The following is a 20620-nucleotide window of genomic DNA, read 5'->3' on the forward strand; positions in this document are numbered from 1 at the left end:
CAACCGCTGGGGAATGTATATCTTAGGAGAGCAGAACTGTTGATATGCAGGTTTTTTTTATCATATTCATATAGGATGCAGTGATTAAGATCACAGGAAGGTAAAGGGTGATTTATTTCAGAAAACACATAGAGATAGTTTACCATAACACATACTTGAAAGAAGATTAGTAATGTGGAGATGCATTTCTTCTGGTGGTAAAATTCCTGAAGATGTGGTGTGATAAGATCAGCCATTTAGGCAATTGTTTATAGATTAGGTGAGCATGTGGTATCAAAGCAAGCAAGAAGGTGAATATGAAGCCAAACGCTTGGGGTTCTGCATTTTGTGAGGATGTGTGTAGGCTGGATGACTTCACTGATTCACATCTGACATTAATTAATTTCTGTCTTTAACCTGCTCTTAATGATCAGGAGGATGTTCACATCATTTTTTGTCACTTACTGTGTCCACACCCTTTATCCATTTACCATTAGTTGTACTCCACTGATAAGGTATTTTTTTGCAGGCTTCCAAACAGACTGAGTGCAGCAAACTTCAACAAGAGATCAGCAAAGTGAGTATACCTTGATTAAAATTTGAGTTCTCTACTGATCATTTTTTCATTATTATTTTTTCTGTAAAAGAGTTACTGATTCTTTGCAGACAACCTAAACAGTATAATCAGGCACAGTTCTTATATTCTGCATATGTTATGCTTGTCTCTGCATTTAATCCTACTTTGACCTACATGAACACAAGGAGTTTTGACATTTTAAGTACATCTATGTGTTTGATTTCAGTTGTTTACTTCTTTAATTTAAGTTATGGGATATGCTGTTGTAATATCATAATCTTAATATTTTGCCATGGGAATATCTTTGACTGCTGCCTGTGAGTTATGACTTCAGACAGTGATAGAGTGGAAGCGCTTGGTAAAAATGTTTTATATATATCATTGCAATATGATGATAAAAAAAGGCAACTTGAATATCTTTCTTAACATGACACAATATTTAAATTGTATTTTTTAATAAAGTTGTTCAGAAAGTATTAAATTGTTGATTAAGTAGTAAAATGTAGACTAGCTGAAATAATTTTGGAAACTACAGCTGCCAGTTGTGGTCAGAGGAGGACGATATGTAAGCTGTTGCCATCTGTGCCAGGGGAAGAATAAGTTTGTAGCAAGCGCCAGCATGGTTGACTAGTTTTGTGGATAGTTTTGTGTCATTTGACTGTTACACTGACTTGTCCAGATGCTTGTGTTAAAAATGTATTAACAGTGTTGTTATAACTGATTAAATGTTTGTTTAAACAAAGAATTCTGGAAGGGAAAAGTAGAAGTTTTTGAAATTGTTCTATAGCTTTCAGATACTGCGACAGATCCTAGCAACGCTGTCTGTCTGTGTGTGTGTGTGTGTGTGTGTGTGTGTGTATATTGTACCAGAGTCAGGAGGTCAAATGTGATGTCATTCCATAAGCAGCACTGAGAGGGTGGAACACTCAACAGTTTTTGTTTTGTTTTCTTCGGAACCTGTTACAAAGATCTGTGACAGTTAGTTGAGTTATCACAGTTTAGTTCAGTTTTAGTTTGAAACTCTTACCTTGCCTTGTGAAAGTAAGCATCTCAGCATCCTATCTTGCCTTTCTGTATTAATTAAGTTAGCTATGGAACAGTTATTCCCTATCCCATCAAGCGCTAGTAGAGTTTGCCAGATCTCGTTTGCCACTAAACAAGATCCAGTCCTCTTATTACTGGATCTGGCTAAGTAGACTTTTCTTATATTTGAGAGAAATTGTTTTTTCTAATTCTGTATTTTCTGCTTAATAACTGCCTAAACTAATTGTTTGTTTCCACTATTTCTGTGATTAAACTGCTGTTGGCTGTCATTTTCTCTATTAGGCCTTTTTTCTCCTATACCGGCTTTAAACTTAAATTTAAATAGCCCATTTTTAGTTAGAGGGCTTTCTTTTCCTCTTTTATTGGTCTTTTTAGGTTGGTTTGTTTGAGTTGGAGAACTGCATTAGCCCGTTTAAGTTAGAGGGCTTTCTCCTTCCCTTTTCTCACTCCTCAGGGCATAGCCCATTTAAGTTAGAGGGCTCTGCCGTCCTTTCCCTTTCTATTAGACCTCCTCCAGGTTAGGTTTTGTTGGTGCTATTGTTGTTGATTAAAAAATATGTATATAGTATGATTGTTAGTTGTTTCCTTTCTTTTTGCTAATTGGTGCTTACAATGTCTTTGAAGGATTCTAAACCCTTGTTGTTTTTCTGCATCTGTTTTTTTATTTCTCCTGTGATTGAAACTCTGGTATTTATTGTACTTAGATATTTAGTATTCTCATGTTTTCTATTTTGCTATTTATTATTAAATATTTTTATACCTTTCATTGTGGCGGGTCTTTTAGAGAATACTTTTAACATCTTGAGAGTACTTGTACTTATTTTAGTGGCACTGGGGCCACTCTGAAAAGCCTTGCTGCTTTGGTTAAACTCTGTCATTTATATTAGTATTAATTTTACTCAGTATAATTGGATACCCTAGTAAAAGCCTGAGAGTGGTTGACTGGTGGTAGTGTGGGTTCCTTAGTCTGGGGCAGAAGGGGTATAGCTAGTAAATGTGTACGAGAACTTCCCAGGAGTGTGTGTGTGTGTGTGTGTGTGTGTGTGTGTGTGTGTGTGTGTGTGTGTGTGTGTGTGTGTGTGTGTGTGTGTGTGTGTGTGTGTGTGTGTGTCAGCTATTTGGCACTCAAACACAGTGCTCCAAAGTGAGTCTTGTTTGAAGTCTGGAGAGACAGAGTGCAGTCCTAGGTCTGAAGCGTTTTCCCTGTGTGCTCTTGGGGGTAAATTGTGCTTGATGCAGAGAGCTGCATCTGAAAATACTTTGTAAATTCATTCTTGATTTTTAGTGACCATCTGTCACTGGTGTCAGTGGTGAGGATTAAGGCTCCTTGATTACTGGCCTGGGGTAAAGAAAGGCCATCACCCCCCCAACCCCCCAAAAAATTATATTAAGCGGTCAGTTATAGCATCCTGGGACTATTAATTATATTGCAGTGCATGGAGCACCTTGATTATACTCCAACATCGATGAAAAGACAGACGTGTTAAGCACCATTGTGCATCATAAAGGTGCTTATCCACTTCTGGTAAGCACTGGTCTTGTGCTTGATAATTAACACTACTCACTGACTGTCCATAACTCATTTATGGACAGTTAGTAATGTCGGGTATTAGACTTTTGTACTTCTAATTCTTCAGAAATTGAATGTTAACACCAACTCTGTTGTTCTATTAACTTGTTTTCTGACAACTAAGCCACAGTACAAAGTGCTTTACCAGCTTTCAAGGCTTCAGTACACATGGACAGTAATGCCAGACATTACAGTTTCATACTTTTGCAGAAAACAAATATAATAACACAAAATATTTTTTCTATTAGCTTAAGATTTTTTTAAGAAAAAAAAATCTCAGGTTCATTATCTGTTTGACAGTGGCATTGCAAAGTCCTTTATCAGCTTTCAAAGCTAGTAAAGAAATTCACTCTTCAACACTTTCCTGATTTTCCTGTAATTAGTAGTACATAGAGCAGATTAAAGACCATGCAATGCAAAGAGTTATGATTATGACTGATCATAACCCTTATTTATATATTCTTGACATGAATACCAAAATTCACCTCTTGAGTTTTGCTCTCAAAGGCAATTTCCTTGGCATCTATGTTTTGACCACATAATAAACAGGTTACAATTGGAGACCCAATCATAATCTTGTATATTAAGTGAATGTTAATAATTGTGATAATTGTGTCTGTTATGAAAATGAACATGTCTAGCTTACTTCCACAGAGAGTTAGTGATGGTGGGCTGAGATAAGCTGTTAAGGGGATAAGGGGTGCTCCCACATGGAAAGAGTAACCCCCTCAAGACCATCATGCTGGCCTGCTTCCTATCTCCTGACTTTTGCTGGGTGCAACAGAAGACTAATGGGGGAAGCTGGGCAGGAACAAATAGGCTTTAGGACTGTCTTCTAGCCTGAGAATACCTAACTTTCATTTCACTAAAACAAATGGCCCAACAGAGCATAAGTACACGAGACATCAGACAGGGTCTTGCAGAGAGCATAGTAACCAAAAATAAAAATCAGGTAAATTTTAAAATATTGTTATCCACTTAGAAAGTGAATAGAGTAAGCACATTGATATTAGCATGCATTTTCTGAACAGAAGGAAATGTGTAATGTCTCACATTGATTGTAATACCTACAGAAATCAAGTATAGCCCAAATAGACTATATTTACCACTTACCCTGCAATCCTTGCCAAAGGTTTTATCCCGCTTTGTTCGCTCTGCTCACTCCGCTCCTCTCCCTACCCCCGAATTCCTCCCACCCCAAGCTTTACTCAAATTTAATCTAGCAAAAGACCGCTCCCACTAATATCCAACCAATCAGTTCATACCTCCCATAATCTACACCCTCTACTTATCATACAGCCTAATCCCAACACAGTCATGTCACTAACTACTACAATTATAATCCTTTGCTGCACTATTCTAGCATTTACATCTTACAAAGACATTTCAGTCAATTCTCCCAACCACTTTCATTGCATTCTGTCAACTACCCCTCTCAAATTCCCACCACACGATTTCACTACTCCAACCCCAAAATGCCTCCTTCCACCACACCTACCTAATTACCAAGCCCGCACCTCATCTGAATGCAAATTATTCTTAAAATACCACAAGCATTTCACTGCATATATAAAACATATCCTCCGTATTTTCTCTAAACTTACTCTCAGTGGAGACATGCACCCTAACCCTGGCCCCAATTTCTCCAACCTCTCCACAAAACCCCCTCCAAATAGCTCCCTTATCACCCAAATCACACGTAATAACAAGCCAACAGACCTCCTCATTATGCCTCTTAACATCAGAAGCATCTGTAAGAAAATCCAAGACCTCCAGGCATACATACACCTGTATTCCCCTGACATCCGTATCCTAACCAAATCTTGGCTTAAACCTCACATCAAAAGTGAAGAAATACTCCCACCTGGATATAACATCCTCCGCAAGGATAGAATATCCAGAAAAGGAGGAGGAGTGGCACTGATGTATAAACATCACCTCCGTATCCAAATTCTCACCCAGTCAGCTCCCCAGCTTGACAAGGAAGAAATCCTCTATGCTACCCTAAAATTAAATCCTAAGAAAGCAATCAACTTAATAGGCTGCTACTTCCCACCAGGCCAAAATATACCCCCCTTGAAAACCTATTAAACTGGGCCAATCTCTCCCTACCCTAAGTAACCATCATACTCTGTGATATTAACATTGGCTGGCTATCCTGCAATAGTAAACCCCAAGCACTCCACCTAGATCTCCATGGCTTCTCACAGCTTATACAATCCCCAACCAGAATAAATAAAAATCCCAATAATCACATCATTCTTGATTGGGCCCTAGTCAACAAAGAATCCTCACTCTTACCTGGCAGGCTCCTTACCTGACTCCCTAAGTGTCCACTCCCCAACCTTCCTACTAAAACACCACATAAATAGCAGCAAACCCATTGTCCACCGAGACATTCGCTACAAAGCTAAATTCAGCTCCAGCTCCTTCACCACCTCCTTACAAAAAATAAACTGGTCACCCCTAAAATACCTCAACCTAGATGAAGCAATCCACTACTTTAACAGCACTTTCCTCAATATCCTTAGCTCCTATGTCCCCCAAAGATGCACCAAAATCTGAACTAAAAAATCCCCCTGGCTACAAAAAACACCAAAGACCTTATGAAATCAAGGGATAAAATATGGGAACAGTGACGCACAACCAAAAACCCCTTAGATGGGCAACTATTCCTCGAACTATGTAACAAAGTCAAAAAGCAAGTAAAATCAGACAAAGCCCTTTTCTGTCAGACATCCCTAAACTCTTCCCAAAACAACCCAAAGCAGCTCTGGTCCACATTTAACTCTATCCTCTGCCCAGGGAAGGTAAACACCCCCCCCCCACCAACCACCCCTCTCTCCACCAGTAGCATAGCTGACTCTTTCAACAAACATTTTACAGAGACTGTTCTATCCCTAACTAAAAAAACACTACCCAACATCAACAACCTCCACACCCAAACCAACTCCACCCCTCCGTCCCTTCTTCCTTTCCACAGTACCCACCTCCAATATAAAAAAAAACTACTGACAAAACTTAAACCCACAAGACTAGCAGCTGACAGCCTGCCCACAGAATACCTAAAAATAGCAGCTGATGTTTTTGCTTATCCCATTTCCATATTAATCAACCGCTCCATATCTGAGTCCTACTTATGGAAAATGTCCCACATCATACCCCTACACAAAGGCGGCCCCTCAACAGACATCTCCAACTACCTCCCCATTGCCATCCTCACACCTCTCTCCAAGATACTCGAAAAATGTATCAACTCACAAATCTCCATTTATCTCCTAGACAATAATCTCCTCTCCTACACACAGCATGGTTTCAAACCACACCATAGCACAACAACTGCTCTGCTCTCCTTCACTAACACTATTCTCCAACATAAAAACAATGGCCTTTTGTCCTCTGCTGTATTTGTTGACCTCTCAAAGACTTTTGATGTTATATCACATGATCTTCTACTCTCTGCACTCTCCAACCTCTCCTTTTCCATTACCTGCCATCAGTTGGTTCCACAGCTATCTACACGGCCGCCAGCAGTCAGTTGTCTGGCACCACGATCTATTCCCTCACCTCCCTGTTACTCTCTGGGTTCCCTAAGGCTCCATCCTTGGCCTCTTGCTTTTCTCCATTTTTACCACTGACCTGCACACCGCCACTAAACATGCCTCCTTCATACAGTATGCAGATGACGCCACTCTCATCTGCTCAGCTCCAACTCTAACAGAACTACAACAGATCACTCAAGCATCTTTCTCTTCTGTTGAAAGTTGGCTATTAAATGCTGAACTCCTCCTCAACCCAAATAAGACCAAACTCCTCATCTTTCAACCCTCAAAATCTACCCCGTACATCCCCCATTTCAACATACTTGCCAAAGACAACACTTCATCTCACCAACAGCCCACACTAAGCTACTCAGTGTACAGATTGACAATGAACTCAAATTTGACACTCGCATATCACTCTCAATAACAAAATCCACAAAAAACTGGGTTCCTTGTATAGAGACTAACAATACCTAACCAAACCAGCCAGAATCTGTACCGCAACTTCCCAACTAATCTCAACCCTACTCTATGCATCACCCATACTCACAAATCTTCGACAATCAGACCTAAAGAAACTCGAAGCCTGCTACAATAAAATTGCAAAATTTGCATCGGGGGACTCCCACCGCAGTCACCACTGTGTCTCCCTTAGAAACCTAGACTGGCTTGAGCTCCCTCAACTCCTACACCTAAGCCAACTTAAATTTGCTCTTAAACTTGTAAACCACCCTCTTAAAATTCCCTGACTTCATAAACTTCTCCAATCCTACCAATCTTCCAGACCCCTACTCTCCGGCAACAAAAATGTACTCCAAGTCACCAAACCCAACAACTCTGCAGGGGAAGCGCTATTCTCCTACTCCATATCCAAAATTTGGAACTCACTTCCCACTGCCATAACTACCCTCCCTTCTAGCAGTCTCTTCAAAAATGCTCTTAAAGCACACCTAAAATCTCACTGGTTATGTCCTTGTCCATACCCCAACTAACCCCCCCTTTCTCCTGTTCCACTAATTAGCTGCCAGCTCTACTATTAGCTGTCAACAGGTTATCAGTATTTCATATCCTTTAATTAGCAGATGATTGCAGTACGATGTTTACTATTTTCTCCATGTGAGAAATTAATACTACTAGGCAAATGTCTTGCACATTATATTGTTATTATACTCTGACATATGTCATTACCTGTCAAACTGTGTCTTTGCTATAAATATGCTGTGTTTTTGTTTCCTCTGAAATGCTAGATTATACTCTTATATTATGTGAAATGTTGCTTGTCTGAATATATGGAGCCTTCCTTGTAATATACTTGACATATAGGTTATTTCTTCTGTTGAACTGTCTCTTTACTATAATTATACTGTTTCTTTTTTCATCTGATATGCTAGATTGTACTGTTTTATATTATGTAAATCTCATATGTCTGAATATATGGAGCTTTTCTCCCCGGGCCTCCACTGAAAATGGGCATGTACCCAGTCGGACTTTCCCGGTCAACAAATGTAAAATAAATAAATACATTTGTCAGTGAATCACAGATTTTATGTGGACAGTATTTGCGGACAAACTCAGGCCTACCACTGAAAATCAGAGAGAGTTGAGACCTATGGGGGGTGCAGATAAATCATATTATTAAAAGAATATATCACACCTTATAAAGTGGGTATAGCATTTGTGTGCCATTTAGCACAGGGTTGCACAGAGCATGTCTTCCTTTCATGCTAAGTGAACAGTTAACAAACTAGTTTAGTTTCCAAGTACAAAACTTCTGAAGTTACTCTTCCTGAGGATTTTCTTAACGTTCCCTTGTTCATTAGTAACTGTTTTGCAGTCCAAGGGGTCATTGAGAGAGTTGTTTTAATTCCCAGTTGTTCCCAGACACTTTTCTGCTTAAGTGACTTGCTCAAGGGCACACAGGAAGGAAATGAGGGCTGAGGAAATCAAGCCCTTTACCACAGAAACTGCAACTTGCAGCCTTAACCTTTTGTGAAAGTGATTTCATAATTGCCATACAGATGTACTGAGCTGATGTGCACTTTCTGCAAGACCTTTTGGAGTGAAACTGCAGGATGAGTGAGTCGTCATCATCATCATCTGTAGTTGGCCCGCAATCTGGAATTTGTACAGGAGACTCCAGAGAATAGCAGATGCTGTGCACCACTTTGGAGAATATAAAATATTTTTAATACTAAAAAGCAGTAAAAGACAACAATAAATGCATTATCGCATAAGTTTCAACAAGTTTGAAATTTCAACTGTAGCCATTCTCACCAATTCATTAAAACAGGTCCATAGAGATCACGTGACTTTCATTTCATGCTATGTAATAAATTACCCATCATATTAAAATGACTTAAATTTTAGAAAAAAATGTTTTCAGTAAACATTAGATACTGTAATAATCAATACAAATGTTCATAAACTTTATCAGAAAGTAAAATACTTTGCATTAAAGTTTTAAACTGCTTTCCTTAAGGATGCATTTTAAAGGGACAACATAATTTAAACCGGGAGCATGAACGGCATCTAACTCTTTCTATCTCCTTTCAATTATTTCATTACACTTTATAATACCTCTATCATGTGGATTCATGGAAATTAGTTCTAGAACTAAAAACTTAAAAGTTAATTGTTTTTCCCTTATTGTATTACATGCTTTGCTAATCCATTATTCCTTATTCCTTTTTCTTTATCATTCAAATGATCATACATCCTTTCTTTTAACTGGTGACTATTTGTACCTACATAGAACGTGTTGTTAGGTATTACAAGCCACTAAATACACTAGATTTTTTGACCTGCAATTAGTATAGTGTCTAAAATACTTTTTTTGCAAGTTCTAGGATGTATGACGACATCTTTGCTAATATATTTGCATAACTTATAATCCCTGCAAAATTGAGTGATCATTCAATCTTTGGCAACTTCTGGTTTGTCTAAGGAGTTTACCGTGTATAGGTTTGGGATCAGTACTACTCCAATATGTACAAAGTGAGGAATAGCCTGTGTATTATGTTAGCAGAAAGTCAAGCAATGCTGAAGAAAGATACTCAGCAGTAGAGATAAATTTTTTAGCAGTAAAATGATTATTCTGTTTTTATTGGGTAGGCATTTCAATCTAGTAACAGATCATGCTTTGCTACAATAACTAGTATTACAAAGTTGTGCTGGTATATAGTGTACGTGCAGCCCTTCTAATATATAGTGGCCCACAGTCATGCACTACCAAATAGAAATGCTGGTACGTTATCAAAGTCTTACAGCCTGTCAGTGTGATACCAAAGCTGATGGTGTTGTGCGAGGGGTGGGGGTTGGGGAGTCTTGTAAAATGTTTGGTATAGCAAAATGAGGAAAGTGACTTTAAAACCATTCAGACTGACTTGTGTATAGGAATTTCTAGGAGTGCATTAACCAAGAAACTCACTGTATTAGCTAGTTATTGTTAATTAGTGCTGACTTGGACTGAACGTGTTTGGTGAGAATATTATAAGATGCTGTCTGTTTCTTTGGTAAAAAGCCGTCTAAGCTGTACATTTTTGCCTTTTTCTTTGGCTCTACAAAAGTAAACCATGTATTTATAAGTCTGCCTTTAGTGTCTCCTTGGACTTGTAACATGTAGACAAAATTATAGAAATAAGACACTTGGATATAGATTGAAAAAAAATGGTGTTCATCGTGTTTCACTGTTGCAGTCCTAACCAGTGGGTTATCTGGCTCCCGGTAGCCCTCGATAGGCCAGAATACCAAAGGTAAGTAAAAATGACATCGGCTGTCATCGGTTGTAAAGGACGTCATGGTATCCGATACAAAAGGAGGCAGCCAATGTCACTTCCTCAGTCTTCCTTGCCACGTAGCCCGAAGCAGAAGAATTTCTTGCATGAGTGCTGGTCGGCAGTTTACCTTTTGTGTTTCCGACTATGAAGTTGAAGTCAACTGCAGCTAAGTACCCTGTTGGGGATCCCCTTTTCTTGCCTTAACGAATGTCAAAAAAGGTTAATAATTGTCTTAACCTGTGGAAAGCAGATTCCCCATAGAGATTTTCATTGCTATTGTATTATTTGTTTAGGCCTTGACCACGACGTTCCTAATTGTGATGTTTGTGCTTCCTTTAATCCGCGTACTATTCATCATCGGGCTAAGCATTTTGGAGTTTGGCCTGAGTTTGTCGGTATGGCGTCCGCTGGTCTTCAGGCTTCGGATATCCCCAAGAAGCGTAAGGATAAGGACCGCAACAAGCTTCAGAAGGTCAAGTCCTCAGATGATAGGTTGGTTATTGGTCATGCGGTGACTAGAGAGGTGCCTTTGCAGCCCCTGCAACCCACAGATTTTCAACCGCAGGCCTCGGTTGAGACCATTTCTGAGGTCCCCCAGGCCTTCGGCATCCATTTTGCTTTCTGACCTTCCGCCTGTTGCCTCTTCAGCTGGATTCAGAGCCGCAAAGTTGACTCCGGTGTCCGAGACCTCAGTTCTTCGTTCAGACAGCAAGCTCATACAGGCGACTTCAGCTGCAACTTCAGTGGTTGCTAGGCCTCCCGAGTCCTTTAGACTTGCAGGTAAATCTTCCAGTTGTAAGCCTGTGAAGAAGCAGGCTCCAGGTTCCTCTCGTTCCCCTCATTCTCAAATGGCTAAAATGGCTGATGATCCTTTGAATCTTATTAGGGGTTCACATCCTCCTCCTTCAAAAAGGGGTAGGGATGTCTGTCCTGAGGCTTTGTACTTTTCAGGTTCAGATACTTCTAGTATTTCTGTGGATGAAGAAGAGTTTTCTCAAGCTTTCTCTCCTTTTGAGGAATCAGATTCAGAGGAGTCCATCCCTTCTGCTTCTCCTCCAGAAGATTTCTCTTTTGGTGATACTTTAAATACTCTCAGGGAACATTTTAAATGGGAAAGTCAGGATTACCCCCTTTCTCAGAAAAGGATTAGGGAGTTTTTGGATTTGCCTCAGCATAAGCCTTTGGCTATTCCTCCTGTGTTGGAAGTGGTTGATGTGTTTCTGGAAAAATTCCTTGACTCCAAATTCGGTTCCTCCTGCTCCCAGGAAACCTGACAGGTACTATAGAGTTCCTGATTCTCATTTGTTTCTTTCCAAGAATCTGTTGGCTGATCCAGAGATTATTTCTCAAGGCCCTAAAGGAGTTAAGGCCACTGTTACTAAAAATTCTGTTCCTTCTGACAAGGAATCCAGGAACCTATATAGGTGGGGTAAAAAGGTTTATACCTCTGCCACTCTTGCTATTAGGTCTACTAATTGTCTTTTTCATATGCTAAAGTACCAGCAGCACACCTTGGAAGCTATTAAATCTAGGATAGCAGGTGTTCCTCAGTTGGCGGAGAGTAAGGATATGCAGGATTTGCTGAATTCTGGCAGTCTAGTCATTAAGCATTCTTTACATTGCGGCTTTGACATTCTAGAAGCCTCCTGTAGGGCTACAGCTACTGACTCTGCTATTAGAAGGCATGCTTGGATCAGGGAGCAGTCCCTACCAGAGCCTATTAAGGCTAAGCTTTTAGATGCACCTTTGCATAAGGACAATCTTTTTGGCAGCAAAGCAGAGGAAGTGCTCAAGAAGATGGATGACAAGGCCAAGTCTATGCAGACAGTTAAAGACTTTCTGCAAGTTCAGCCTCCTCGCTTTAGCAGGAATTACCCTTCTAAGAGTTGGATGTTCCCTGATACTAGCAGACAGAGCCATTCTTGGACTAGAGGTTACAAATCTTCTAGGTGGCAGGGGGCTACCCCTCAAAGGTCTGAGCATTGGCAGGCTTCCTCTTCCAAGGCGGGAAGTTCTAAACCTGCATCTGTCTAAACATTCTCAATGACTCTGTCCAACTTCTGCCTGTTCTTGCCTGCCCGGAGAGTCCTTTAGGGGGAAGGTTGGCCCTGTTTGCAAATGTTTGGGCCACCATCATGGACGACAAATGGGTTAGTCAGAACTGTATCCCTAGGGTACAAGTTTTCTTTCTACATCTTTCCAGTACCCAAAGGATTCCCGGACACTCCTCCAAACCAAAGGGCAGAAGTAGAAAAGCAGATTTTGTCAATGTCACATCTGGGAGCAATAGAATCAGTTCCTGCTCAGCAGGTAGGCCAGGGATTCTATTCCAGACTTTTCCTAGTTCCATAAAAAGAAGGCACCTGGTGTCCTATCCTGGATCTATCCATCCTGAACACTTTCTTGATAATTCCAAAGTTCAAAATACTCACTCTGCATCAGTTACTGCCAATGTTAAAAAATAATTCCTGGCCGGTAACATTGGATCTCAAAGAAGCTTATCTGCATATCCCTATCGGGGAAAGTTGCAGGCAATACCTTCATTTCAGGGTGGACAAGCAACATTATCAATTCTCTGCGCTGCCCTTTGGCTTATCTACTGCTCCCAGAGTTTTCACAAAGTGCCTGGCTCCAGTCATTGCTTTTTGCAGGCAAAAGAAAATTCAGTTTTATCCATACTTGGATGACTGTCTAATTCAAGCAAATTCTCAGGAACAGCTGCTAAAGGATCTAGAATTTGTAAAGACTCTTCTCTCTTCCCTGGGTTACACTCTCAACATGGAAGAAACAAAAATTGTGCCATCCAAAGAGATTACATTCCTGGGAGCGAGTCTGAACACAGCTGCCCAGATGATATATCTCACCCAAGAGAAGCAGACAACTCTTTCAATTTACTTCAAGGATTTGGCAAGCCTGTCCCAGCTCTCTACAAGGAAATACCTGCAAGCTCTGGGATTCATGGCCTCTTGCATTCTCATGATTCCATATGCAAAACTGCATATGAGGAAATTGCAATGGTACCTCAAGAACACTTGGTGTCAACACACACAGGACCTGGATGTGATAATTCCTCTGCTTCCATGTCTGCAGACAGAGTTTCTTTGGTGGGCAACAGCCTGTCTACAGAACAAAGGCATGCCTTTTCGCCCACCCCCGGCCACTCACGTTCTTAACCACAGATGCATCGGACTATGCCTGGGGAGCTCGTCTGGATGGCAGATGCATAAGGGGAAGTTGGAATGCCCAGCAGATGCACCTGCACATAAATTTAAAAGAGTTGATGGCAGTCCAGCAGGCTTTACTAGCTTTCAAGAATCTTCTTTCTCCAGGGACCCTTCTTGTCAGGACAGACAACACCACAGTCATGTAGTACATCAACAAGCAGGGAGGGACTCATTCTTACCTCTGTGCAGACAGAGCATGTGTCTTTGGTCCATAGCAGCATCCCTGGGCCTGCATCTCTTAGCTCAGTTTCTTCCAGGAAGGCTCAGTGTTTTGGCAGACCAGCTGAGCAGACAGACTCTGGATCCTCACGAGTGACAGCTGAACAGAGCAATTTTTTACAGGATCATTCAACGTTGGGGCATTCCTCAAGTGGATCTCTTCTCCTCTACAGACAACCATCTTCTACCTCATTTTTGCACCAGACAGCATCACAGCAGAGCCTGGAGAGGGGATGCCCTGTCCTTCCCTTGGATGCTGCTGTCAGTTTATGCCCTCCCTCCTCTTCCTCTTCTTCCCAGAGTATTATTGAAGATCAGGGACGAACGACCATGGACTATTCTCATAGCTCCGGACTGGCCCAGGCAGCATTGGTATCCACTGCTTCGCTGTCTCTCCCAATTTCCTCCTTGGCATCTTCCTCTGAGGCCAGATCTTTTGGTTCAGGAAGGGGGAAACATTCTACAACCTCGTATTCAGTCTCTCTATTTGGCAGCTTAGCTCATTGTATGACTCCATCCTATTCATTTTCCCTGTCCCAGCAGGCAGTTGACGTGCTGGAGGAGGCCAGGAGGCCTAGCACTAGGAAATCTTATGCTGGCAAATGGGAAAGATTCTCTCTGGATGCAGGCTAAAGGGGAATCTTCTTCTCAGCCCACCCTTCCTCTAATCTTGGAAATACCTTGGAATACCTGGCTGATTTGCTTCAGGGTGGTCTTTCTTTTTCCTCTATCAAGATCCATGCTTCAGCCATTTCTGCTCATTGTTCTTTTGAACAACCCATTTTCTCTCTTCCTCTGATGAAAATGTTTCTCAGAGGTGCTTGCAACTTAAAACCTCCCAGAAGGGCACCTTCTCCAGCCTGGGATCTTAATTTTGTTCTACAGAAACTCACTCTTCCTCCTTTTCCGCCAGCTGCCTCTGCAGATTAAAGTTTCTCTCGTGGAAGACTGCCTTCCTTTTGGCTATAACTTCAGCAAGGAGGATTTTGGAGCTGCAGGCTTTGATGGCTGTGGAGCCTTTTTTTATTTTCCATGCAGATAGGGTCTGTCTGAGAACCAAAGTCTCCTTTATGCCTAAGGTGGTTTCCAGCCTGACTCTTAATCATTCCATGCACCTTCCTACCTTTTTTCCCAATCCTCGAAATAGAGGTGAGAGGATCCTACATTCTTTTGATGTGCATAGACAGTTCAGGTTTTACCTGGACAGGACTAAAGGCCTTCGGAAATCAGCTCAGCTATTGGTCAGGTTTGCCCCTGGAGCTCAGGGCAAGGCTATTTCTAAGCAAACCATTTCTAAATGGATTGCTCATTGTATTACTTTTTGTTATTCCTTTCATAGGAATGGTTCCTCCTCAAAGGGTTAGGACCCACTCAACTAGAGCAGCTTCCACTTCTGCAGCCTTTTTAAGGGGTGTCCCTACTAAAGACAGTTTGGAAACTGCCACATGGTCTTCTGTTCACACTTTCACAAAGCATTATAATTTGCCTTTGTTTTCAAAAGCCTGGGCAGGGTTTTCCACTGCTGTTTTTCAAAGCATTATCTCCAATCCTTGATTCTGTTGGCTCCTCCTCCCTTTTCTCTGGGCTTTGGTAATCAACCCATTGGTTAGGACTGCAACAGTGAAATACGGTGAACATAGTACAATTCTGTGCACTTACCATAAATGTAGATGTTCTAGTGTATTCACTGTTGCAGTCCTGCTTTCGCTCCCTCCATCTCCCTTTTTCTCTCTTCCTAAGGTACAGGCTAAATTTAGTTTAAGCCTTGTTTTCTGGGGGCTTCTGACTGTTATGGCAAGAAAGACTGAGGAAGTGACATTGGCTTCCTCCTTTTGTATCGGACGCCCTGGTGTCCTTTACAACCTACGACAGCCAATGTCATTTTTACTTACCTTTGATATTCTGGCCGATCGAGGGCTACCAGGAGCAGGATAACCCATTGGTTAAGACTGCAATAGTGAATGCACTCGAACATCTACATTTATGGTAAATGTCCACAACTGTACCTTTTACTTACACAACAAATACTATTCTTACAAATCACTAACAGTAAGCACATTCATTTTTTTACAACTTTAAAAAGTCTTCATAAGACTGAAAGTGGCAAACACTCATTGCTTCTACTTTAGAGCATTCCCATGTCACATTGTAAACATCAGGTGATTTAATTATTGATGCCAGTTGCATCCAACTGAAATATTTTAAAATTTGATATAAAACTTTACGTATAAAATCTGCTGTTTTTAACTTTAATGCTGATTTAAACTGGATGCCTGCATTAAGTCCATATTTAATGCAGGCGTCCATTTCTGCCAGGCATTCATATTCCTTTCCTTCTGTATCACCTCCCCTTGGGGTGTTTTGTCACATAATCCAATATATTAAAGCAAAATCTTTTTAAATCCAACACATTAAACACATTTTTCCATAGTTCATTCAACTTATTCTTGTTTTTATAGCATATGTTTGTTCATATATCCTGCTTCTCAACTTTCTTTCAGTTTTCCTCGTATAAAAAGATTCAAATGAGCAACCCATGTACAACATCACGATCCACTTGAAAAAATCAGAGGAGGAAGTTCTACATGTATTAATACAATAAAAATTGTGTGACCATTATGAACCTGCACATATTACAGGGCATACATTTGAAATTTTCATTTTGCCCTGATTTACTTATATGATGTATACCATAATTTTTATTTCAAACAATTCCTTAGTATTTATTTCTGTTATTTATAAACACAGGCTCATCACCTACCCTCTCTAGTTTATCAGGTGAGGCGAAATAAATTCTCCAGAGATTCCCAATGATCTCTTTAATTCTTGTAATATCCACCATATCGATTTGCATGTGTAGTATTGGTGGAGTAAGCGAACAATTAGTTTCCTTCCCACATTCAAATGTGTTATTTTTTTGTTTTTGGGTTTAAGTGTTAGAATATTTTTTCTGTATATTTTACTAGGGTGTTATGTCCCAAGTGATAATTTAGTAAGGGTGTTTTTGTCCCAAGTGATGATTCAATAAAGGTGTGTTTAAAAAAATATTTTACTTAGGTGTTGTTTTGTTTTTGGAGTAACATATGTAGGCAGTGTAGTATAGCCAGTCAGCCACCATGTTTTTGAGAGGAGGAAGAAATCAGAGTAGCTGGAAAACCCCACCATAGACTTGGAGAGAACATGTAAACTCTGTGCAGATGATGAAAATAGTTTAGAACTGAGCCCAGGAATCCTGAGCTCTGAGTCAAAGATGTTATCAACGAGTTTTCCTGCTACATGTCTTAAACTACCCCACAAGATATTTTAGAAGTGGAGTATAATACTGGTAAATGTCACCTACTAAATGTAACAAGGCAAATAAAGTAGAAAACTTGTGGCCTTCGTTCACCTTATGACAAAGAGACTAACAAAAGTTTTAATAGATGAAGTCTGTAAAAGCTAAAATGGTTAAGCAAAAGAAAACATGGATTTAAAAAATGAAAATGTAAAGGAGAAACCAAAAATCAAAATCCTTTCATTGAGCTTCTGAGTATAAATAAGAGGTGGAGACAAGGAATGAAACCGAGAAAGAGGAGAATAAATGGATGATTAAACTTAGGGCACAACAATACCCTGGTTTAAATGAAGTATTTACTATTAAACCTATTTTGAAGGATTTAAGAAATCAAGTAAGATGATGATTAAGTTAATTAAATTGTAGTCACATGATTTTAATGAGCATCTAAGACGTGGTTTGATAGTATTTATAAAAGGATTTTATGTAATGTTGATATTTGCTTGAAGAAGCTTTTAGTGAAAGTTTATACTTGAGAAGTTTTATAAAAGTTTGCAGTTATTTACAGTAGCCTCCCTTTTATCTGGCCTGTATTTAACTGACCATCAAATTTCTGCTGTAGCCCTAGCAAAAGACAACCGAGAACAACAACATTTCCTCCTCGTCTGGGCTAAATAATGACAGATATTTGAGTTTTAGACTTTATATTCATTAGAAAAATGCATACCAACACAAATCCTGTTGTTCTAGATGATTTATAACATATAAATACTATATTGTATGCTTTTTCTGATTAACCAACCATTTGCAGCCTAAGGTCTGATCCCAGCAAGACCAGATAAGAGGGAGTCTACTGCATATTTATACTTTCTGTGGTTTTGAAATTCTTGTTTCATCAGGTTTGTTCACCTCCTTGAAAAACAGACAGCTAGAAAAGTTCTGTTTGAGATATCCTTGCAGCCAAGCATGGAGAACAGATGCTCTGTCATTCCCTCTGTCTTTTTTTTTTCAAAACAGGTTTATTGTTTTAACATACAAGAGAAATATCATAACAATTTTATACAAGTAATTAAAAATAGATATGATTATAACATTCAACAAAACAACTAAAGTATTTACAAAGACATCCACTACAATCAGATCAATTAATTAAACTAAAATACCATGCTATTGAAATTAGGATTTTTTTAACAAATTTTGTAAATTATCCCATACAATATAATAAGATGTTTTTCTAGTTTTCTTGACCTAATTGTGTTTATTTCCATATGGCACACTATATTCATAACATTTTTAAATTCATTGAACGAAGGAGGTGTATCTGAAATCCAATTTCTGGTTATTATTTTCCTAGCCACTGCTAGAATAGACCATAACAAGGGAAGCTTAACCTTTTAACACTTTGAGGTACAGGTGTGTTGAATAATATAAGAGATTTAGAAATAATGAAATTATCTGTAAAAGAGCCTGCAAAATTCATTAATTGACTTCCAGTATTCTTTCAATTTTATACAGTCATAAAACATATGAGCCCAGTCAGCATTAATTTCTACATTACATCTCTTACATAGATTATCTTTATTATTTATTTTATTCATCATCAAAGGTGTATAAAAATATCTATGTAAAAATTTCCATGTATAAAGTCTCCAGACAATGGAAGACGTAGTTCTATAGGCAGATTCCAATATATATTGTTTATCTTGTTGATTTGGTGGGTCCCCATTAATAGAAGTGAAATAATTCCAGTATGTATCTACACTGTAAAAGTTTCTTGTCTGATAATTTTATGTATGTATGAAAGTTTACCTTTATCAGAAACTTTATGTTGTAAATTTAATATCAAGTAATCAATCAGTGTTGGAATAGATTTTTTAACTGTTATAGACATTAGATCTATTTTATTAATGAGATGTTGTCTAAAGGTCTGAACCTCTAACCAGCAAGTTTCTCTTAGATCAAATTTTTGTTTTAAGAAATCTAGATTAACTTTATTATCAGATATCAACTGATACCAGTACTTTAGATCATTATCTATAGCTAAATGAGTTCCTTCAGAAGTAGATGACAAAAGCATACCCTGAGTATACATTATAGGAATATAATAAAATTCCATTCCCTATACTTAGGGTGCATGAATATAAAGTTACGATAACTAATAATAATATTTAATGGGTAACAAACCATATGTTTAGGTGTAATAGGTGAAGTACAAAATTCCTTTAGTAACCATAACATGGAGTTATTTACAATCATATTTTTATGTGTTAAGGAGATTTTCATGAAGTGCATACTAATTAGCTCCCAATAATCTTTCCATTTTGCGACATATGACTGATCTATTAATAAAGTAATAACTTTTACAATAGAAGAGATAGTATATAAATTAAAGTCTGCAAAAGAAATACCCCCTTGAGACCAGCTATTAGTATGTTTCTTTAATGCAATCCTAGGTCTATTAGGTGCCCATAGGAAATTTAACATTAGTGTATTCAGTTTCTTGATAATTATTTTTGTAGGTGGAAGTATTATTGATTGTATTAAGTATAAAATCTTGGGGAATATTATCATTTTAATAATTGTAAGTCTCTCCTCCATAGTAAAAAACATATTATTCCAGGTATTAAAAAGATTTTGTATATTAAGAAAACAGGTATTATAATTATTATATATAATAGATTTAATATCTTTAGATAGTATTATACCTAAATAAGTTATCTGACCTGAATTGGGTACATATTTAGTAAAATCACTAATGAGAATATTTTTTCGTGTATATATAGGTAGTATTTTAGTTTTTTCTTCATTGAATATTAAACCAGAAATACTTTTAAAATTCATCATTTTATCAAATAGAGACTGCATAGAAGAATTAGATCCTGCTGATGTAATTAGAACATCATCTGCAAAAAGTTGAATTTTGGATGTTGTATTTTCATGTATTTCAAAACCCTCTATGGCAGTACTGTTTCTGATCAAATTAGCCCAAGGCTCCATTACTAAAGTGAATAATAGTGGAGAAAGTGGACATCCTTGTTTTGTACCTTTAAAGATGGGTATTTTTTGTGAAACATATGTTCCTACCTTAATATAAGCCAATGTTCCTTTGTATAAATGCTCAATTAGATTTACAAATGCATCTGAGAAGTTTGTGCACTTCAGTAAGGTAAACAGATAGTCCCAACTTACTGAATCAAATGCTGAACTTATATCAAGACTAATAAGTGTTAAATCTTTCTTTTTCCTATTTGCAAAATCAATTAATGTTAAAGTTCTTATATTATCAAAAGTATTTCTATTTACAATGAAGCCTGTCTGATCTATATCTATAATGCCGGGGATGATTGTCTTCAATCTATCAGCAAAAATACTCATAAACATTTTATAATCAACATCAAGTAATGAGATGGGCCGA

At 38.6% G+C, this 20620-nt stretch overlaps 1 protein-coding gene across 3 annotated transcripts in view; it reads left to right on the plus strand.

Annotated features, from left to right (window-relative positions):
• Positions 1 to 20620, plus strand: part of GRIPAP1 (GRIP1 associated protein 1) — a 2851684-nt gene that overhangs the window by 802086 nt on the left and 2028978 nt on the right. For all 3 annotated transcript variants that reach the window (XM_044080007.1, XM_044080009.1, XM_044080008.1), the window contains exon 10: positions 509 to 556. In XM_044080007.1, the coding sequence (XP_043935942.1) occupies positions 509 to 556 (48 nt within the window). The remainder of the gene's footprint in view (positions 1 to 508; positions 557 to 20620) is intronic.

The sequence above is a fragment of the Protopterus annectens genome, chromosome 8.part0 (assembly GCF_019279795.1).
Source record: "Protopterus annectens isolate FY-2018-M chromosome 8.part0, PAN1.0, whole genome shotgun sequence".
Taxonomy (NCBI): domain Eukaryota; kingdom Metazoa; phylum Chordata; order Ceratodontiformes; family Protopteridae; genus Protopterus; species Protopterus annectens.